Below are 21,030 nucleotides of genomic sequence, written 5' to 3' on the forward strand. Positions count from 1 at the left end.
CAAACAGTAAAACTTTACAGACAAAAGTTAAATATTTACGGATAAACACATAGCAACACCACTGTACCTTCTTTCATTTTGTGTAATGGTGCCCTTTTCAAGCTTGCCAGCGATGGACGCCAACACTTTACTCGCATCGTTGGCAAAGTCTAAATCACGCACTTCTGTTGGCGGCACTGGTACGATGGCAAAGGCTTCCTTGTCCTCTTTTACTCCAGATGTTCCAATCTGGAAAGTTCAGATGTTTTTAGTAAATCCGTTCAGGAAACCTCAGCCGTGCGTCTTCTCCTCCGCATGACAACTACTCACCCGTAACATAACAGGTTTCTCCTCCTCTTTGTCGATGGGGTTGTTGGTGCTGTGAACCCACGTGTTGGTGCACAAGTGTCTTAGCCTGACATAGGAGCTCCTACAACAGAGTGACAGAGGAAATTGTCTGAGACGATGACCAGGATGGACAAGAATCTATGTAGTTCTTTAGTGAGAACTTTAGTTGTTCTTATCAGAGCATTGTCTTAGCACCATTTACACGTGTGTTTGCGTGATACTAGTCAGAACACAATTTAAGGAGGTTAAACAGGCTCATGAAGAAGGGTACCTCCATTGTAGGGTTGATATTGGGTTTTTTCAGGGGAACCTCAGGGAATGGAAGTGATAAAATATTAGGTCCTTCCTAATCAGCTTTCAAAATAAGATCATATAGAATAGCCTAAATGTGTGGGATTTGGTTGAAGAGGTATAATACTTTTGGGAAATGTTACTGTTTTTCCCAGATTCCCCAGAGTCAGAAACTAATAAACACCTTAGGACAGACACTTTTTTTACATATTTGGTGTATTCTGAATTATGTCAAACAGCAATATTAGGCTATTTTGGCTAAATTATTGAGCAACTATGGGATCAAATAACGTAATCATGATCCCATAAGCATGCTGGGCGAAACTAAGCAAGGGGGTAGCAAGGGGGCGTCTTATCAGAGCTTTTTCTGAGGGAAGGCACACAGTCGCAGACTTTGAAAAACCCCAGTTTAGAGTCTGGGTCCACTGAACCAGCTGCTGGTCTTCAAACAGTAATGAAACACCAATGTCTACATTTCTGTGTCCCAAAGCTACAAGTCTTGACAGGATTGATTGTATTCATGGAGTACAACAAAGACAATGCAGCTGGGACGAAAAATGATGAAAGTCTCCACATGGTTTAAACAGCGTCACGGTAACAGACTTGATCTGCTCCATTTCTGAGTTCCTATCCTTGCTACTCGGAAGTAACACGGTATGTAAACAGACTTCCATGGTAGGGAAGAGGCTGCTTACGAAGGCTTTCTCAGCCAAGTGTGTGGCATTACAGATTAGCCAGTATTGACCTGTACAGTATCATCTCCCCTCCATTAAGCACTAAACCTTTACACATAGTAAAGTCTGAGCCAGCTACGTCATTCATACCTGCTGCACGTGTGGAAGAGCAGGTGTGTGTGTGTGTGTGTGTGTGTGTGTGCGTGGGAAGATTGTTAGCCCTTCAGGACAGACAGCAGACAGTAGCCGTATTCTTGGCAGGCATTACGTTAACACCTACTGAAGCTAACAGGCTTACAGTTTGATTAGCCCCCTGGCTAACGGTAACAATTGGATGGAGCAAGGAGTCGCAGCCTGCGGCACACACCTGACTATGTGACTGTGGTGGAGAGCCTCCAATTTTAACCAATGAGCGGTGACGGGTACAAGTGTACCATGGTGATGTCAACAAGAATAAAAAAGGAACAGACAGAGGGTTTTGTTTTAACATTGTCAAATATTTTGCTACATCAAATATAGAACTCAGTAGAACTCATTTGAATACTAGCCCAGGAATAAAGAGCAGATTTCCGATTAAAGATTTATCTGCCGTATGATGTGCGCAGTGTTTACACAGAGTCTAGTTTGTGGTTTCATCACAGACACGTAGCAAACGGCCTTACACGGCACGGTCCATGCCTACTCTCAACCTGATTACAGTAGTTTCCTGTTCCACGGCGAGCTGGGGACTTTCCTTACCCTCCTCGGCTGGTATCACAACATCCAAAAAGGTGACCAGTACACTGACATTCTCTCACACTCACACACAGGTGTGAAAACACAAGACCAGAGAGTTTCCACTTCAGTGACATTATATCTTAAGACAAAATAAGCAATACTAATCTCACTATACACTGGGCAAAGTCTACATAAAAGCCAAAAATATACACAATAAAGACACACAAAGGTAATACACTTTTGATCCCTGTAAAAAACATAGATATGTCCACTAACTGTATTTTACTGGCATCTGTGATTCAACCAAACAAAGATTGGGCAACAATCTCTGCCATGTCAAGTCAATAAATGACCAGAAAAAAATAGTTGGTAACTCAGACAAAACACATAACAAAGAGTGTCCTTGTTCGTAGTTGCAACAGCAAACAAACTCATCGCCTCGGAAACTGCCTTCCTAGGAAGGCTCCGAATTCCCCTTCAACTTTACACGAGTCAAATCATTACTACATCCGCTCTGATTTGTTGTAGTCTTGACATCACTGTGGTCTTGTGGCGTTGACATCATTTGTCATTCCACCCATTTCCCTCCCATATGTTCCAACATCCCTGATGGTATTTTTTCCACTGAAGGGCAGAAACATGGTTTTGCTTGAGAGCTTCTCTGACATTGTCTCTGTATTGAGTATCACTTCCTGGGCATGTTTGCACACTGGTATTAAACAGCCTTGAGCAATACTTTGTACAGCAATACAAATACAATTTACATAAACAAACCAAATGTTGTTTTCTTTTCATTCCGTTGATGTAGGTAGAGCGAGTGGTATCATGTTTGTATCCTTAGATGTCCTTCAGTCGTGTTCTACAACTGTGATATTTGAATGTATATTTTAAAGGAATGTACCCCCCCAGAAGAAGTTCTCCTTGGCGTGTGAGTGTGTACTCTGTATTATACCTGGGCACCATGGAGTCTCCGCCTCTCAGAGTGGTGGGGTCCAGCTCAAAGATGGAGGAGATGTCCATGCCGTCGGGAACTGGCACCAAAGTGTACATGATCTTCTCCAGCGGAGCTCGCAGACGACCTCGTAAGGCTTCATTATCCGCATCCAGCTAGAGCGAGAAAACACACAGTGAGAGAGAGAAAGAGAGACAGAGAGAGAAAGAGAGACAGAGAGAGAAAAAGAGACGGAGAGAGACGGCAACGCACTGGATACAAACTGCAGTGATGTTTACATGTATATAAAGCCATGCTATCAATCCTGAACCACTATGAGGCAAAGGAGGGTGCATGTTTTCACTACTAGTCGCCACTGAAGCTGATTCCTCACTCTTGACTGAAGGAGAGCAAACCAGTGAGCTACACTTCAGTCATCACTGCAGGCTGTTGGGCCTTGCTGGCACGTCGTTGAGAACTACAGGTGAACACAACATCCCTGTTAGGTTCAGAGTGGTTTGTACACCACTGCCGCCTAATGGTGATTTTCACATGAGACATATATCAGCTGAGAGATGATGCCTTGGTGACACCCAGTGGGGATCTACTGCTACTAAAGGCACACGCGACCCAGATGAGAAGAGCTTTTGATGATCGAGGGTGCCGAGAGAGAAGCTGGATGGCAGCAGTCAGCGCGTGCAGACATGACAATGACTTTTCTTTTTTTGCGCTAGGTTGCAGCAGCCAAGTAAAGATTTTGTGACAGTACCTGGAAATTAAAGGGCGTAAAGTCCACCACCTGGAGCAGAGAGCAAAGATCCAGCACAGAATTAAAACGGGTTCGATCAATAGAAGTGAGGCAACCAGCGTGACGTTGCCAAGCACTCGGGAGGAAAAGAGAACGAGTCTTACCGAGGACCGCTGCTCTGCGCTCTCCTCCTCAAAGTCTGCGTTCACCTGGGAAACACACTCAGGCATCAGTCCTTTCACACTGTGGTCACTGCAGCTGGGCATTTCATTTACCTATCTTAACACCACATGGCTCTAGACGATGTCAGAGTACTTTGCGGTTTAAAACTAGTCTTTATGCTGCCATGTTAGAAACACAGTGTATGAAAGGCACTTAATAGTATGCATGGGTACAGAGATAAAAAGGTAAAGAAGCAGACACTCACCTCACCCATCTCAGCAGCCAAATAACACCCAGTGGCCAAGTGTTTAAACCTGAACAGGCTGTTCCAGTAGCCTGCACCCCCCCTACATGGGTCATGGTGGACCACCTGGCAATGGCAAAAGAAGCAATTAATAAGTCTTGTGTCAAATTCCTACAATGCTGCATTATTAGTGCTATCTTGTTATATAAACAACTGTATGTTTTGTTACATTATGTTATGTAAGGGCACTGTGCTTTTATAAAAGTAGGCATTTAAGTTACCTAGTTAATAAAAGGACAATGACGGACACCAAAGAGTGAAGTGGCTTTTTATCCAGCAGAATAATTATGTTGTGCTAACCTCTACTTCCCACAGTGCTTTGCTGCTGGTGGCAGAAGTGGCAGACTGCCGGCCGGTAGTTCGAAGGAAAACATACTGCTTTTTCCTGTGGTCGTCACAAGTGAGGAACTTCTCTTGCTCTGCATGGAACAACCGGACGACATCACCCTGCCATTACAAAAAAAAGACACACACGCACACACACACACACACACACACACACACACACACACACACACACACACACACACGCACAGTGTGTAAAGGATTAAAAGGTAACATTTTTCACACGTATGTCAATGTTTTATTATTGTTTTTATTCTCTTGCAGATGATTTGTTTTTTTAAATTTATCTTTATTGTTTTACAATGTTCAATGTGTTCTAATGAGTCGGCTTTGAAGATGCATTTCCCAAAAGGTACTTTGGAATTTTGATAAATGTAATTTAATGTCACACAAAAACCAGAGGTACCTACCCCTTTGAGTATTGTTTCCTTGTTGTCACTCCATTTCATGAACAGAACAACTTTCCAACTTGTGTTGCAATTAACAGAATTAACCTGCCAGGCAGAGGAGAGGAGCGTGTGAATGTCGTATTATATAGTATATAATAATGGCTTTTAAACCCGAGTTTCCTTTTCCACTTTAATGAAGCGGTTGTGTCTTATTGACCTCATTGCATCCTGGGTTGTCAACCAGCTGGTGGCTGCTGGCATGCAGAGGCTGACCCGCATTCACAGGGTTAAGAACCACTTTATCTCCAATCACCACCTGCAGGAGCAAAAAAACAAAGACACAGAACACACTGCATTTTCAGTTTAGATGTATTCGACAAAATCAAGAGGAATCAGTTACCGTTACTCAGAAACAAGACGGGATACCGTGGTGCAGTATGGACTAGAAAGCAAGTGACAATTAACAGCCTTAAATACAGACTCGGTCTCTAAAGGTGCAAAAGAAAATCTTTAAACAATATTAAAAAGCTGCTGCTCTGAGGGCCACTGTGTGCGACTGAGCACTCGATTTCATTTCCAAACCAAAAGTATGTCACGTCCCAAGATATCAGCCATCATTCTTCAATTCCTTTTTCTTCACAAGGTGAACATAAAGCACACACCAACGGGGAGATTATGCACGCCTCCAGATAAGCACTAGGGGGAGTCGTGGACCACATTGTGAGTGAAATGAGGGGGCCAGGGTGAGAATCATTGAGGTGCAGCCCTGACACTGAGCATCACTCAATAACCACAGTAAGCATCATTAACTTATTGTCCTTTGAGTGTGCACGCTTTATGATATAAAGAGATCTACAGTATGCTGGTAAGCAACTGATAAAAATATTACCGTTTGAGAGAGGGTTTTATCTAAACACTTGTTTCAGTCCAGTGACCTCATCGATCAACGTGCACACGTGAGGCGATGTAAGCAATGGCAAAAGAAAATGCACATTTGAACCTCAAATAGAAACCATTACAGAGCGTGTTAGCGTCTCTCTCCATTGACCATGACCAAGTCACTGGCCTCAAAACTGGAGCTGGCCCCTGCGCATTGACCCTGCGCATTTCCCCGAGGGGATTAATAAAGTGTGACTTAATTGGCAAAATAGCCATTTTAACCCTTTCAAATTCCATAAGCCACTAGCAGAAACTGTGTCAATGTGGTTCGTGCTATGTCGACAGCATTGTGGCCCGACCTGGTGCTCAGAATGGGCTAATTGTCCTCCATCTTTAATTCATTCTGTCTTATAAAAACACGCTTCATGTGAGCTCATGTGACTTCTGTTTTGTCAAACCCGGTGAACAGCCTTAAAATACCTCCTTAATTTCCCCTAATGATCATAATTAACTGGCATCCCACACCCCGCTCTACCCACGCTGTCTCCCAGGGATCGCAGCTTGTAGAAGGGCTGGATGTAGAACCAGGAGCCCTCGTTTCCCGCCGAGTCCAGAGTCACTCTCATGGCGTTCTTCTCCAACAGCGCAGGTAGTCGCTTGTTCACCGTCAGGTATTTATTGCTTTTCAAGTGCAGCAGCTGTTGGCAAAACAAGAAAACAGCATTAAGACACAAAGCTACTATCTAAAACATAACGCAGACAGTGGAAACCAGAGATAGAAAGATGTCAGTCTGACACAGCTGGTGCCAAGGGAACACTGAAAATATGCATCTCTGGAACCGTTTGGTTTCTACATTTCTTACTACTTGAAATCCCTTATCCTTAAATGCTTCTCATGACCTCTGTTGGTTCGCCAATTTAAACAGTTCCCACCCTGTCAAAAGTAATCTACTACCGACCGGAATCATATAAGCTCTGTGTAGTTTTTGAGCCCACAGCAGACTTAGCTAAAAGCCCAACTTAATCCTACAGCGTGACGTATTGTGTTAGAACCGGTGAGTTCGCACCGCAGAGTAGACCCGACGAGGCCTCGATGCAAAGTGCCAACCGCACCTCTCCGTGTTAGCTAGTTGACTAACCAGGAGCCGATTAGTGGTCATTATTACTAGAACTGGGACATTCCACCCTGTACAGAATGTACCGTCTCGCATGTGTCACTGGGCAGGAATGCATGACCATTCTTGGTTTCTGATGAGCTCATACCTGTGTGATAACCACTCCTGTGCAACGAGCGAGGCCCGATAAGACATTACAACTGACAACATTGTAGCTCCCCTTTAAAACTCCTCTCTATAGTCAGTATTACCGGGCACACATCGTCATATCTAGTTGCTGCAGAGCTGTTTAACCAAAGCGCCTTATCTCGCAGGTTCCTGAACACACCTGAATGACATTTCCATACTGGATGACTGATCCCAGCAGCTTGCGGTTTTCAGACTCGTTCTGCTTCTTCTCCAGGTCAGCAGCATGCTAGAACACAGAGCAGGGAAGACGGGGAAACAGACGGCGGTCACTACTATATCTGGAAGGAGTGATGCCGCATATACATTTCACATGAATACAAGGCTGTAGCTTTGTGTCACTAATACATTCTTTTCACCATGACGAAAAAGTCGAACTAAGGTGAAGAGGACACTTACGTGAAGTTTAGTGAGGAGGACTGTGTCAGTGGTGCTGTTGCCGCCAGGCTTTGCCGCCTTCCAGAACTGTTTCTGTGCGGAGTATCTGTTCATAGGGCACAGTTTGAAAAGGCAGTCTACGGGAAAGAAGACAGGAAGAGAGGGGTCAAGAGTCAAACGTCATCACTTAGTATTAGTTCTTCTTGACAAAATAGCAGACTGCCTGACGTTATCATAAAAAAGAGACAACAGCAGCATTTTGGGGAATTGGTCCACTGGTAATATTAGTAAATGTATCTTCACAGTACTTTAGCGCTCCACATTAACACTTTGGCATTCACAGCCAAGTCATCTGTCACAGCAGGCCACACTGAACAATTTAAAGTATGTGTGACTCATCCTGCACAAATTCTAACACCAAGATTAGATACGTTGGAACCAGTCAGACCCCATTTACTTTTTAGAATAGTACAAATAACCGACTCATTACTATCTGGACAAATGGTACTGGGTCATATTCTCCTGGGGTTCTACAGGATTTACTTCAAATCTATATTACAGGTAGGAATTATAACAATTTTGTCCCTCTAGACTGGTCCGCCAGTCTTGACAACCACTGTTCATGTTGCCATGAAATTTGCTGTGGAGATTAAGTCCATGTCTTCCTCATGGGCACTACCAAACAAAAAATGTCCACCTCTACACAAGAAATATCAAAATCTAATGGAGGTATTGCACTGACATTTACTGAGCATTTTCATGCTCCCGATAGGATGAACCATTTAAATTTGGGACCCTATTGTTCTTCCTTCTGACTAAAAACAGTGTGAAATACATCGTTCTACTCGACCCTATGATGTAGAAATTGGCAATGAAATGGTTCAGATCTGGTGATGTGGCCGTCAAAGGGCATCGGGATGGACTACCTGCTGGGCAGAGCAGGCGTCTGCTCTTTGGGGGGCCAAGGAGTTGGACTGTCAAAGGGCAAATATTTGGACCACCTAGCAGCTTCTGTCCATCGAGGCCAATGAGGGGCCATTCATGCTGCAACTGAACTCGTTATTTTTCCTTATCAATGATTTAACACCAAATAAATGGAGAGATAATAGAAGATAAGATGGCAACATCTCTGATGAAGTTTGAAGAACCAAAGCTTTGAGGATTAAGCAGGACAGCTGCTGGGTCATCTAATTATCACTGTTGATGCTTTCAGACAGAAACTAGTCTTTATACTAGTTTACTTGCTAGTATAGAGACCAACAATAATATAATGTTGGAAACAAACTTGAATTTGCTAATTTGTCCTCGTTGCGTAGCTCTGCATCCTCTGTTCAAACTGGAAGAAAACACTTTATTGAAAAGACAGAACTACTAGAAATCACAACACAGAATATGAAAATGTTAAAACGGTGTCATTAATTAGTAGACAGTCTCTTCAAGCACATACAGTATAGCTTTATGCTAACCGGTACAGGGGAGCCGATGAGTAAAAATAGCCACTGTGGCTGCCTCCGTTCGAAATGCGGCCAACATAAGTGTCTCGAGTGGTTAGCCGTCATGGACCATGAGGTGGAGGACGGGCAGAGAGGAGGCCAAGGACCAATGTAGAAAACGGGGCACTGGGAGAACATCTGTCTGACCGGGACGAGTAATTGAGGTTATGGCGCAAAGAAGAAAATAAACTGGGACGTATGTGAAAAATGTAGTTCTGTCGTCTGCGTTCATTTCATTTTACGTTGTAGAAGTCTGCAAATATAACTTCATCAACAAGGAATTGCAGAGATGAAACTCACATATTCTGAACAAAGTATTTAGTAGAGCTTCTTTTTTTTTTTTTAAGTGCCCTGTATGTTTAGTAAGTTGTGTCCTCCAGAAGAACCCGCTAGCTGAGAAGAATTAATAGGTTCAACCCTTTGTATTCTGTTTAGCCATTTTCACTTAATAATGGGCAGATGCTGGAGCGGTATTTCTGAGTGATGCCACAATTAAGTTTAGTTTAATCTATGACAAATCTCATCAAATCTTTTTATTGATTTGTTAGGTACAGTTAGTGTAGCTCAAACACCTAATAAATGAAGGGTTGCTTCACAAAGAGAAATGATGTTTGTATGCGATGGTATCTAGCCATGACGATCGTTTTGGTTTTATTTGTTCACATTTTGAGAGATCCGTCTGTGAGCTTTCTGCCACCACCCTAATACAACACAGCTTTGAAAAACTCGGCAACAATATCTTTTACAAGAAACAACATCTTGGTAACTCTAGACAGTAGGGATGCTGCTATTGATCGGCCACCGATCGTTATCGTCCAAGAGCTGCACATGTGGTCGCTCAGGGGTGCGACACGCCATGAAAAAAAAAAAACACAACACAGTAATATTACTACACACAAAGTGATGATTTGGAGCACACAGAGATCTCCTGCATGTTCAGTCTCACTTGATCTCTCAGAGCTTTGTGTGCAGCCATAAAAAAGGGAAGCAACCACACACACACACACACACACACACTCAAGTAAGGTGTAATATGCGGCGCTACAGCTCCCTGCGATACACTTTCTTGCTTAAGTGTGCTATTAATAATCAACAAGGGTGCACTTTGCTTCTGTTATAAGAGAGGTGAGATTGCAACCAGTTAGACATTTCCTCACATCTGTTTAATTCTACATTTCTAAATGCGCCATAATAACATGAAAACTATGCTATTAAATAAAACTGCTTTTTATAATCATAATAATTATTAAAAGCAATAATAGAAACAGTGCAATATGTGACACCATGCATTTTTAATTATTTGCAGTTTCATATCCGACAGGTTCTACTTTTGCTTTTGCCTGGCCATGGGTTACTCTGCTTTGAATATGATTTGAATAGCTCAGTTAGAAACGGACAAGTGAAGCTGTTTCATTGCATCCCCAAACAGGAGAGGCATAATCTATCTACTGTTCATCCGATCTATAGAACTGGTCCTGGTAGGGAGAGCTGGTGCGTAGGCCTCTGTGTGCACAGAGCCAGTGCAGCTGGCAGCAGAGGACAGTGAGAAATAGTTTGCATTTGTACCCGTCGAGCATAGATCGTAGTAGAGAATACATGATATAGAAATCCAGGGCATTAAATAGCAACTAACATCTGGAACCTAAGTCAAGAAAAAGTGGATTTACAGGAAGGGGGCCTCTATTGTTTGGTACCTTTAATGCTGATCAGTGCTGTTCTGTCACTGGTAAAATCAGTCAGCTGTTCCTCACAGAGGTTCAGTAGAAATTAGCTGTGCTTAAACTGGCACACAGGTGCATCAGTCAAAAACATTTTTTTATTAATCATCTTGGATGTCTAGTGGGGAATAGTCTTTAAAATCCCAATGAGCAGTGCAAAGAAACAAATTACATCCACAAGGTGTAAGATATCAAAGTCAATTTCTTAAAATTAAATTAAATTCAGATTTAAGAATCATTAGGCCTTACGTCATTAATTTGTCTTAGTATTGAATCCATATCTCGATTTCAGCAGAAACATTTCATCAGACAGAGAAAATAGAATCACTTGGATCAATCAGATAAAAAGATCAGGATTTGAGTTACAGCTAAACGGCTCAGACCAGGAGGTCATGTTTATCTTATCGTATGTGTATTTAAAGAACAATCCGCTCTTGTTGGTTTTTAAGTTTAGTGGCATGATCAGACGCTTTGCACCAAGTGGATATGAAAATTACACTCTTGAAACCTAACATGGCCCCTGTTTGCAGTAGAGTGCGCTTTAAATTACCTTTTCTTTTGCTCTTGATTTCATTTGTTGGCTTAGTAAAGAAAAAACAATTTGACTGAACAAAGAAATGCTTCTCATTTTAGGGAATGAAATCACTAAGATTGTTGAAAATAACGTTTACACCTGTATCGGTCATGCCCTGATCAAGCGTTGACTTCTGGTCTGGCAGCCACGTGAGCGTTGCCTCGTTCTATAAAAATCCATGCGTAATAATCCCACTTCTGATGAACGGCCATACTCCGCACCTGCTGTGACCCGACGAGCAGCGCGCATTCACCAGAACCGCAAAATCATATGAAAAAGACACACACTGACATACTGTCACAACAGACCAATCAACACAACAGCTGTTCTGATAAACAACCAATTCCAGATGTGTATGGAGCGACCAGCGATGTACTGCGATGCGCTACAGTCTGTGGTTTGTGTTGAGGCTGTACTACTAGACAATATTAGACAACATTGAAACATGTATTCATTAAAATACCCAAGAATGTGATGTGATCCAATAAAAACACTACAAAAACACAAAACGCAGCATCAACATGTACCATATAATTCAGGAATTTTTTTCTACAGACTCAAAAACAGTTGAAACTTTTCCATAAAAGGTTTAATTTTATTCCATCACTCCTGCTATCATCCTCCTTCACCTCTGTTAAGGCAGTGTCTGTTTATGCAGTACATGGGACATTCATCATCCATCACTACATGTCTGTCTTGAGTGGTCCCTGTGTAGAACAGGTATCTTAAAACAGAGGAGAGCGAGGACCAATCATGGCCCGATTTCCATGCGAGCTGCTCTGAGTGATCACTGTGACTGGATCTTCTGTCGACAGCGCGGAGCTAAACAGCTAACAGAAGTTGTGTTGACCGAATCTCTACTTAGTAAAAAGTATAGGGCAAAGGTAAATTATAACGCTATCATGAGATCTTTGGCGATAAAGTTAAATAAATAGAATTGTTTGAAGATGTTTTCACAGCAATATTAAATAGAATTTAAAGAGTGAATTATGACATGTTTAACTTTCTAACACTCGCTCTAAGCATCTTATAGAACATAAATGAAACTTAGAAATACTAGATTTTTTGTTCAAGTAGCACAATCATTTTTTTCATATTCATTTGAATTGTGTGTTTTCTGAAAATAACAACCATAGATCACAATAACTAAATAAAAGGTATGGTTGACGTTATACCATACCTGTGATTTCTTCCCCTTCAGAGGCAGTTATATTGACTTTTTAGGAAAAACAAATACTGTGATATTAACCATTACCGTTTGTGCTTCAAAATTATACAGAGATATGCATTTTAGGTCATACTAGCACTATTGTGTCACAGACCTCCGCTGGCAAACCAACTTCTACCCACCTACCTAGTTTTCAAATCTTTATTGACAATTGTCATGAGCGAGAATGGTCTGCAAGGGCCGACAGGTCATTGTATTTTCTATTTTACCCTTAGAGTGTGAGCACCCAGGTCGTGGCTTGAAGATCATACCGTGAATTGTACCGTACAACATTAAGTCCAGTGGTGGGCCGTCGGGGCCTGCAAGGCCTTCTCTGCTGGCCTAGACAGAATCACAAAGTTATAGCTATTTTATAATTGAATAATTTTTCTTAAATACACTACACTACATGTATTATAATTTATAAACATATTTTCCCATTATCTTATTTTCTCAATGCACAGCTACTGTCTTCCTCAGTTGCTCTGCTTCCAGTGCAGCTTGTTTTAAGTAGAGCTTTCATCCAATCAGATTTCACCTCTGTGTCTCTAGGTAAGAACAGAGACCCAGGCCTGCAGACTCAAGTGCATCCATGTGCAGTTTAAGTGAATGGGGACAATATTGTTGACTGTCATAGTATTCAACCAATCAGATCTTTAGTTTGACATGTTGGGCGTATTCTTTGACGTGCCAGAGCCTGCTAGCTGGCCTACAAGTACATCAGCATTATATGCAGCTCAGTTTCCAGGTGCAGCTCTGCAGTGAGGTGCAGCGTGTGCTGTGATTGGTCAGTGGGCGAGCACTAACTATTGTGAAACGAAACTTAAACTGGCAAAGCTTAGTCGGAGTAGTAAGAGTTCAAATTGAAAGATATGGAAGAAATTACAACATTTTTTACATTTTGCTTGGTGTAGATTATTATTTTTTTTTAACCTAGCTTTGTTTTTTTTAACACTCAATGGCTGACTCAGCCAGGAAAAGGATTTGTATGAACGGTGTTCCTGGCTGACTGCGTTGCACATTTTATGGCTGGGAATGCGTTTCATTTTAACTGAGTATCTTGGTGTTTGGAGCTATGCTATGCTAACCTGAGGACGCCATTGGAGAGACTGGAGTGGATCTAGAGATCAACGAACACGTTCGCAGGGAAACGGAGCTCCGGTGTACACCGAACGCCGGCCGGCGACCGTCCGTTAATGACGAAGCATCCCGTCATCGCGGGGTTATTTGGACATTTGATTCTCTGTTTGAATCAGTAGGGAACAGTTTACGGTTTAATATGAATACGTGTATTATTACACCAATAGAAACAAATAACCGTAGCTCAGTAGGACAGCACAGAAGGCCCAGGTATAAAATGCACGGCCCACCGCTGATTAAGTCTGATTGTATAGAAGTCAATGAGAAAATCACCCTACTTCACCAAGCCATTCTTCTAATCAGTCCATACTAAATACAATACATGCTTATCGTGGAGTTCGGTAGTTTAAAGGAGAGCTGAAGCAAACCAACAACCGAACTGCACCTGGTTTTCGTATTTTTAGCCACGTAGCTGCTAGCTGATCTGTGCAAATGTTCACGCTGTCAGGTTCGAGCCCGTTATTAGATGTTAAGATGTAATGGCATATTGCCGTCATGGACCTGATGCTCAACTCTGAAACGCCTGGCACTCTGCCTGAAACTACAAACAAAAGCACAACATGTGGTGGATACCAGGCTGTTACCAAACAGAATCCTCCTCGACGAGACAAACTCAATCTACAAATATCTTCGGTTCACTGTGAGCCGTAATCTAAAACTGTACAGTAAACACATTAGCAATGTTTTACAATTGCATTGCAATACAGGGCAGTAATGATAATTGATATTTATAATTCCGTTCATTTGTTATTACAGACTCATTCTGACGGAGCCATTTAAATAGAATTTATATAAATAGAGTTTAGAGCAATTTCTCAAGAAGGGACTACGTGGAGTTTTGAAATACATCCCACTGATATTTACCAACTATGTAAAAGGACTTCTCTTCTAAATCACTCTCTTTTTTTGGCCTTTTTAAGTGTTAAATGTTACTATGTTCAAATGTATCTATAGATCTATGTTTTGGTAAAATACACACAAAACACAAAGTCTTTGTATGTAGAATCCTCTTCTCTGTTATACTCATTCATAGACGACACTCAAGAAAGCATAAATTATGATACATTTAATAAAATTCTGCAGGCTTACCATGTATACAAAAGATCGATTGAATTCAATCAGTTTGGACGCAGCACCGTTCCACTGTTGATGGAAATGACTTTGGCATTTGTGTCATTTCACTCTCAACTAATTAACCAAAGTCGTCCTTCGAAAACCGGCCAAAACTAGAAATGTATTTGCTCGGAAGTGGCAGCCAATTTCAAACACTTAGTGGCTTCTACATTAGCTACACCCGTCGTCACCCGATCACCCGTTTCTCTAGTGATCGATGACGGAGACAGAATTGTGTCCATCCATCCTGTCTGATGTGTGCCAAATGTCTTCTGAGGCCCCTTCTTCCCACGTGATCTACAGTCAAACCCTTTTTCAAACATGCTTACTAAAAGATCATTTGCAAATATAACCATAACCATCTCCACAAGGTGTCAGGAACACAAAACATGACTTTATTTCCAATGCAGTGAAGCACCATGAATATGTGGTCTAAAAGGGGATCTTAGCCAGCACAGCCTCCAACTCAATTATCACTTTTTAGTGCAGCTCTAACAGCACCAGAAACCAATATATAAGGAGATAATTATAACAGAATATATACTCCTGCAACACACATGTTCTAAACCCCCCCCTAACAGAGAATCATCCAAACAAACACTCAAATCAAAAAGTAACGCAATCATCTACAACATGTGCAGCCACATTAAAGTAAACAAAACAAAAGCACACAACTGCATACTGAAAACTCCGGCACAAGCCAGTGCCTGTCCCATCCTAGCCGGTGACCCTGTATATAGCCTTGATTTATCAAATACTGATGCACTAAAGGGTTTTATTGGGTTTCTATATGAGAAAATGTCGCTTAACTAGATCTGTCTCATCTTTATCTAACAAGAAGAACATCACCGAGATTTAAAATATGCATTTCAAAAGTGTCTTTGTTGCAATAGGCCAGAAACGGTTGGGAATCATGAAGCAGACACTTGATGGAGACCTTAAATAATGTTTAATATAAAACACTTAGACTGTCATAAATACTGTCTTTATTGAAATATCATTAAGTGAGAAGCTCAAGTGATTTTGAGGCCTTACCTCTGAATTTCTTGGGGGGGTTGTTGAGGTCGCCCGTGTCTGGTTGCACCACACAGCGGTCATCCACAAGCCTGGAACACAGCCATCATTGAGATGAGTCAATCACATGCAACTTTAATAGACTTAACATTATAAACTTTTTAATAAAGACAGTGGAAGTAAGCTATTGAGCTTCAGAAACAAAGCCATTATTAACAGGATTACTAACACCTGCTTTTTTTCCTGCCAAGTCAAGTCCAACTGAACATAGAAGCTGCTTAGTTTAATGAGAATGTCAGCTCATTCGTAGCACATGAATAGCAGCATTAAGACATATTTCGTTAAAAAGCAGGAGCTTTCTTGGTCAATATAGCACGCACTGGGGAATTTATTTCTTCAGTGGACTACATTCACCATGAGCGCTGATTGGACATTCCCTCTAAGAGTTTGGAAATAACTCTCCAAGACATGAGTTCAAAGTGTTAAACTAAACTGTCAACATCTCTGCAACCCAATGAAAGAGTACAAACCACCGTATGAAAACTAAGGCTTTCTGTCGCTTCAAATAAACGGAGCAGGATTAACAGGTTCCCTCTGCATTTCTTCCAGGAATTAATATCTTAAAGGTTACGAAAGGAAGCATGCATGATGGGAGAAGATGTAAATCAAGGACCGAGAGGATGAGCATAACGATTTCTGGACTGGCACTTTACCTGTTAGGGGTGTAAGAAAATAATGATTATAACACTTGAATATTAATAGCAAGGCGTAATATATTGCCTTGCTTACAGTATCGCAATATATCATTTTTTTTTTTTTAATCATGACCCCTCTATCATGATACATATCGTATCGCCAGTACACAGCACTAGTACCAACAACAGCGCTACCTCATCATAATCTACCTTAGCGCCATTGTGCCACCTAATTTTTCCAATAATATCCTAAATATGTTGGTAAAACATGTTTTTTAAATGAATAGCTCCATCATACATCATCTGGGGAACCCCCATGGGAATATTAGCAGATAGTAGAGCAGCACATGTAATAATATTCCGTAGGAGGCTGTAGTCAGTCCAGTCAGTTGCATCTTTTTATAGATCATGCAGTATACACTCTGCACTGCAGGAGCACTGAAGATGAAGGAAGAGAGCACATGGTGTGAGAGCTCCTCTGTAGCAATGAGGAGCCTTGATCACAATGCTTGGCCGAGGTCCAAAAAGAACATGAGTCTAAAGGCTCATCTGTATCCAAGGTCAAGAAGAAGAAACCTCCCGTTGCATTCTGGGATACGGCATCGCGGCCGTGTCCCATCTCCTCAGCATCAAGAGGACGTTGGGTGCCATCCTCCCTGAGCCAGCAGTGGTCCAGGTGGCTGCGGAGCTCTCAGAGGTCACATCCGTTGTGCCGACAGCTCAAGAAACACCTAATACAACGAGGCTATTTATAGCCGCGTCCTCTAAGCTCTTCTCTTTAACGGCGAGCGCTCACAGCAGCGGTGTGTGGGGTGGAAGGTGTGGGGGGGTGATTACTAGGCATAACAACGCTTGATGGGAAATTTGACAAACGAGCTCTGTCATGGTTGCATTCATCAAAGCATGCGCGCACATTTGTTGCCATGGCGGATGACGCACAGCGCCGGGCCGAGAGAGAGAGAGAGAGAGAGACAGAGAGATTTCGGAGAGCTGACGAGAAGGAGGAGGGCTCTACGCGGCCTGCGGTGGGAAGGCAAGTAGAAGAGTGACAGGGCAAGAGGAGGAAGATTGTAGAGGGACAACACAAAAGGCTGTGATGATCATTTTCACCTCGGGAGAAGAAACACAAACGAAGGACAGAAGAAGAGAGGAAAGAGACGGAGCCCAACTTGTCAGATATGCTGTCAGATAGTCTAGTCTGATCTCTCTCTCTCCTCTATTATCTTCTTTCACCTTTCTGTTTTTACTGCGACTTTTAATAGCATGTCAATGTTTGCTCAATTTGCTCATAATGAGATGTGCGCTTAACTCGTTGGCTACAATTAGGGAGGAGGGAAGAAGTCCCGTACCAGAGTAAACGGTGGTCAGCATGTAGCAAGAGGAGAGTAGACTCAGAATACTGAGGAAGTAAAAGAAGGAGAGCAACGACTTGAGCAGGATCCACCACTTCTCAAATAAGATAACCGTGTTCTTAAGACATCTACATAGTTTTCTGCTCCGTATTGATAGATGAGACAAAACCATCAGATTAAGGGAAAACAGACATTTGACTACATTGAACCTTCCTATTTATTAGCGGGCCGCAATTGCAAGAAGTACATGTATACGTGGGCCTCATTAACTTTAAAGTTGAAGAATCAAGGTTCATCTGTAAAAGCTTCCATTTCTTCTTCTGTGGCACAGAAGTAGTTAAGTTATTTTCTACTTCTGTGTCAAACATCTGACCCCATCCCACATGGGATTACAAAACAAGCTATTTTACAAGACATGCGTATATGGTGCCGTCATCTGTGTTAAATGTGAGCTTCTTACACAAGAATGTTATTTTTAAATTAAATGGGACAAATTACAGCAGCTGCAAATTGGCTCGGCCTTTCATTTCAATTTCTTTTTTTAATCTATATTAATGCAATCTGTACAGCATACGACATCCTCTGTCCCAGGACCATCGCATTAGAACAGGAAAAACTAAAAACAAACAAAAAAAACTTTAACAGGGAGGAAAAACAACAGAGGAGGAGGAATCAATCTCCCAGGAAGACAGAAGTGAAATATACACAACACATGTAATGCATATGATATGAATTATTCATATGCATTGAATGTGTCATTATTCATGTGGTCAAAATAAGCTTGAGTCGAGAGAGGGCTCAGACCAGATACATGTTGAGGAGGTGGCTCTGTGTTTAAAGGCAATCCTTCATTTCCCACTCTAGTTTAACTGTTAGTAAAACTTCCCTTTGTTTCACTGAAATCACTTATTATTCACCATAAACTGTAGAGGAACAAACGGGTCACTCTTCTGTTGACAGTAACTGCCACCAACCAAACAGGGGCATCAAATCCATCCATTACACTCCCCGATCAACTCAATAACAGCAATCATATGGATCGCTACGTGAGTAACTGTGTTTATTCTGTAGCCTGTGCCGTTTGATCGTTGTGTATTCTGCACAGAAAGGCAATATAATCCAGCTCACCTGAATCCTGCAGCAGGGAGGTAGAGAAACACAAAACCAGGCAGACTCACCCTAAAGTGCTGATAAATCCATTGGTGGAGCCCTCTGCATACAGGGAACAAACGTCCCCAATATGGAGGAAACTGGACATCTTGTCCGACATGGCTCCTCAGGGTAGATTACACCTGAAAAAGATTGACAGCAAAAGGTCTTTAGAGCGGTCGAACCAGTGATAACTAAAATAATCCATCACTCAAAAAATACTAATGCATCTTGCAGCTCCATGTTGCTGCACACACAGGTTGTGAATCGCTGATTAAGTTGAAATGAATTTGTAAACAGCATCTGTTATGATCATCTCGGGGATCTATCGTTACTGTTAAGACACGGACTTTGCTTCTGTTAGAGTTTGTGATCGATCCAAGGTGGAATTTCTTTATTTTTTGCCATCTTTGGAGCACCACCTACTGTAAGATCATGAGTGACAATATGCAAGAAGAGAAATAACATTCAAATAATATCATTAGTCATAAACTATAAAGCTAATCTTTGTTCTTCTATGGATGTGGCCTGTGTTTTTAATTAGTATGCGATCGGTCCTTTTAAAGCATAGCCTACATTTATAAGACAAATACCATGACACAGTGGTAGAGGTGATACACTGCTCAGCTTATTCAATTTGGACACATTTGCGTAAAACACAACGCATATACATATTAGGACTGAAACAATGAAAAAACACCTGGCAAGAAAACTAAGCTTAAGTTTCTCTGTGCTAATGTTAGCTGTGTGGCAGCAATCTCAAATGTAGGTCACCTTTCTTCAGTCTGTGTCCAGGTAGAGAGAATATAAACATGTATAAAAGAATGCACTTAATGAAGTTAAGGGAGCAATGTGTTTTTTCTTTTTCTTTCTCGGTTGACAATGATAAAAAACACTCAAACGCTCAATTTAACCTTAGTTTTAAGCATAAACGTTCAGTGTGCAACATTGTAACAACAAACAAACACGTCTTGCCAGGAGGAAAGCACAACATATGACATGTGTCATTGCATAGACGTCTATTTTGAAATGATATCGATTGGTCCGCGTGAAGTTGAAGGTCATATTTACCCAGATTGAGGAGTCCCACACCACTGCGACACACAGTGTGTATTTGTGTTCAATTAGAGCTCATTGCCACGACATTTAAAGTGATGTGAACGTCTTGTGACACACTTTAACTGGTTTTTCTGAGATGCCAAATGGGACACACACACACACACACACAGAGAGAGACACATTGTGAGAGAGACACACACACTTCAGCTCAGCTAAACTAAATGACAAGACACCTCACCGAGCTGCAGCAAAACAACAGCAACAAATGAGCGCGTGGGCTACTTCCTTGACAAGGGATGCTCACAGCTTCAGATGACAAAATGAACAACGCTCGAGCTGGAAAACTACAGACGGATGAGGACTTTTACCTGGCAGAAACGAAAGGAGGCGTCAACGACAGAGAGAGAGAGAGAGAGAGAGAGACGCGTGAAGAAGTGGGTCAGCACAGGATAATTTCCACAGCGCTATCCTCGGTTAAGTCCATGGTGGTGAAACTCCAGGTACAAGAGCAGGCTGAGCGGCGTTATCTCTGACAGCTGAATGCGTCCTCGGCAACAATCCGCTTCTTACCTCCTCCACATGTCACTGTGGAAACGCCCCCTTTCGTTACTATTTATATTGCAGCGGCAGAGCTCTCTGGGTAATGTCGTTTTGTAGGAATTTTAAACCCCTTTCACATGCAGCGCTCTTAAATGATACTCCAACTTGATTGAACCAAATTTGTTTTATTTTATCATTTACCACCTTTTTTAGGAGGAGAGACTGGTGGCCTTATTCAATTAAATTTAATTAAATTAGCCTATTTTATTCATCCCTAGCAGAGCGCATATCTCAATAAAACACATCATACAATATAAATTACGTTTTGTTTTTCTCAGGTGAATAACTAGTATAATGATAAAAATAGTAATAGTCATAACCAGTAATAACAATAACCATAGTGGTGTACTGATTTTGACAACTATGGATTGCCACGAAATTATGTACAGATATTCATGCTCCCCAGAGGATGAGTCCCACTGTCTAAGGTGCTACCCCAACATTGGTTCCATTGATTCTGTGAAATATCT

The 21,030-nt window shown here is 41.7% G+C and overlaps 1 protein-coding gene across 11 annotated transcripts in view; it reads right to left on the reverse strand.

The window, feature by feature from the left end:
• The window catches only part of itpr1b (inositol 1,4,5-trisphosphate receptor, type 1b), an 85,069-nt gene extending 64,521 nt beyond the window's left edge, over positions 1–20,548 (reverse strand). For 6 of the 11 annotated variants that reach the window (XM_031853053.1, XM_031853047.1, XM_031853002.1 and 3 more), the window contains exons 1-15: positions 20,329–20,548; positions 18,931–19,044; positions 15,727–15,797; positions 7,468–7,583; positions 7,211–7,297; positions 6,307–6,465; positions 5,106–5,204; positions 4,910–4,993; positions 4,455–4,601; positions 4,116–4,220; positions 3,853–3,897; positions 3,710–3,739; positions 2,962–3,116; positions 310–409; positions 68–228 (exon numbers count right to left, since the gene is read on the reverse strand). In XM_031853053.1, the coding sequence (XP_031708913.1) occupies positions 68–228; positions 310–409; positions 2,962–3,116; positions 3,710–3,739; positions 3,853–3,897; positions 4,116–4,220; positions 4,455–4,601; positions 4,910–4,993; positions 5,106–5,204; positions 6,307–6,465; positions 7,211–7,297; positions 7,468–7,583; positions 15,727–15,797; positions 18,931–19,022 (1,451 nt within the window). In that variant the 5' untranslated portion in view covers positions 19,023–19,044; positions 20,329–20,548. The other 5 variants (XM_031853061.1, XM_031853030.1, XM_031852996.1 and 2 more) reach the window with 3 other exon arrangements.
• Between the last annotated feature and the right edge of the window lie 482 nt (positions 20,549–21,030).

The sequence above is a fragment of the Anarrhichthys ocellatus genome, unplaced genomic scaffold (assembly GCF_004355925.1).
Source record: "Anarrhichthys ocellatus isolate YVR2014 unplaced genomic scaffold, GSC_Weel_1.0 scaffold1, whole genome shotgun sequence".
Taxonomy (NCBI): domain Eukaryota; kingdom Metazoa; phylum Chordata; class Actinopteri; order Perciformes; family Anarhichadidae; genus Anarrhichthys; species Anarrhichthys ocellatus.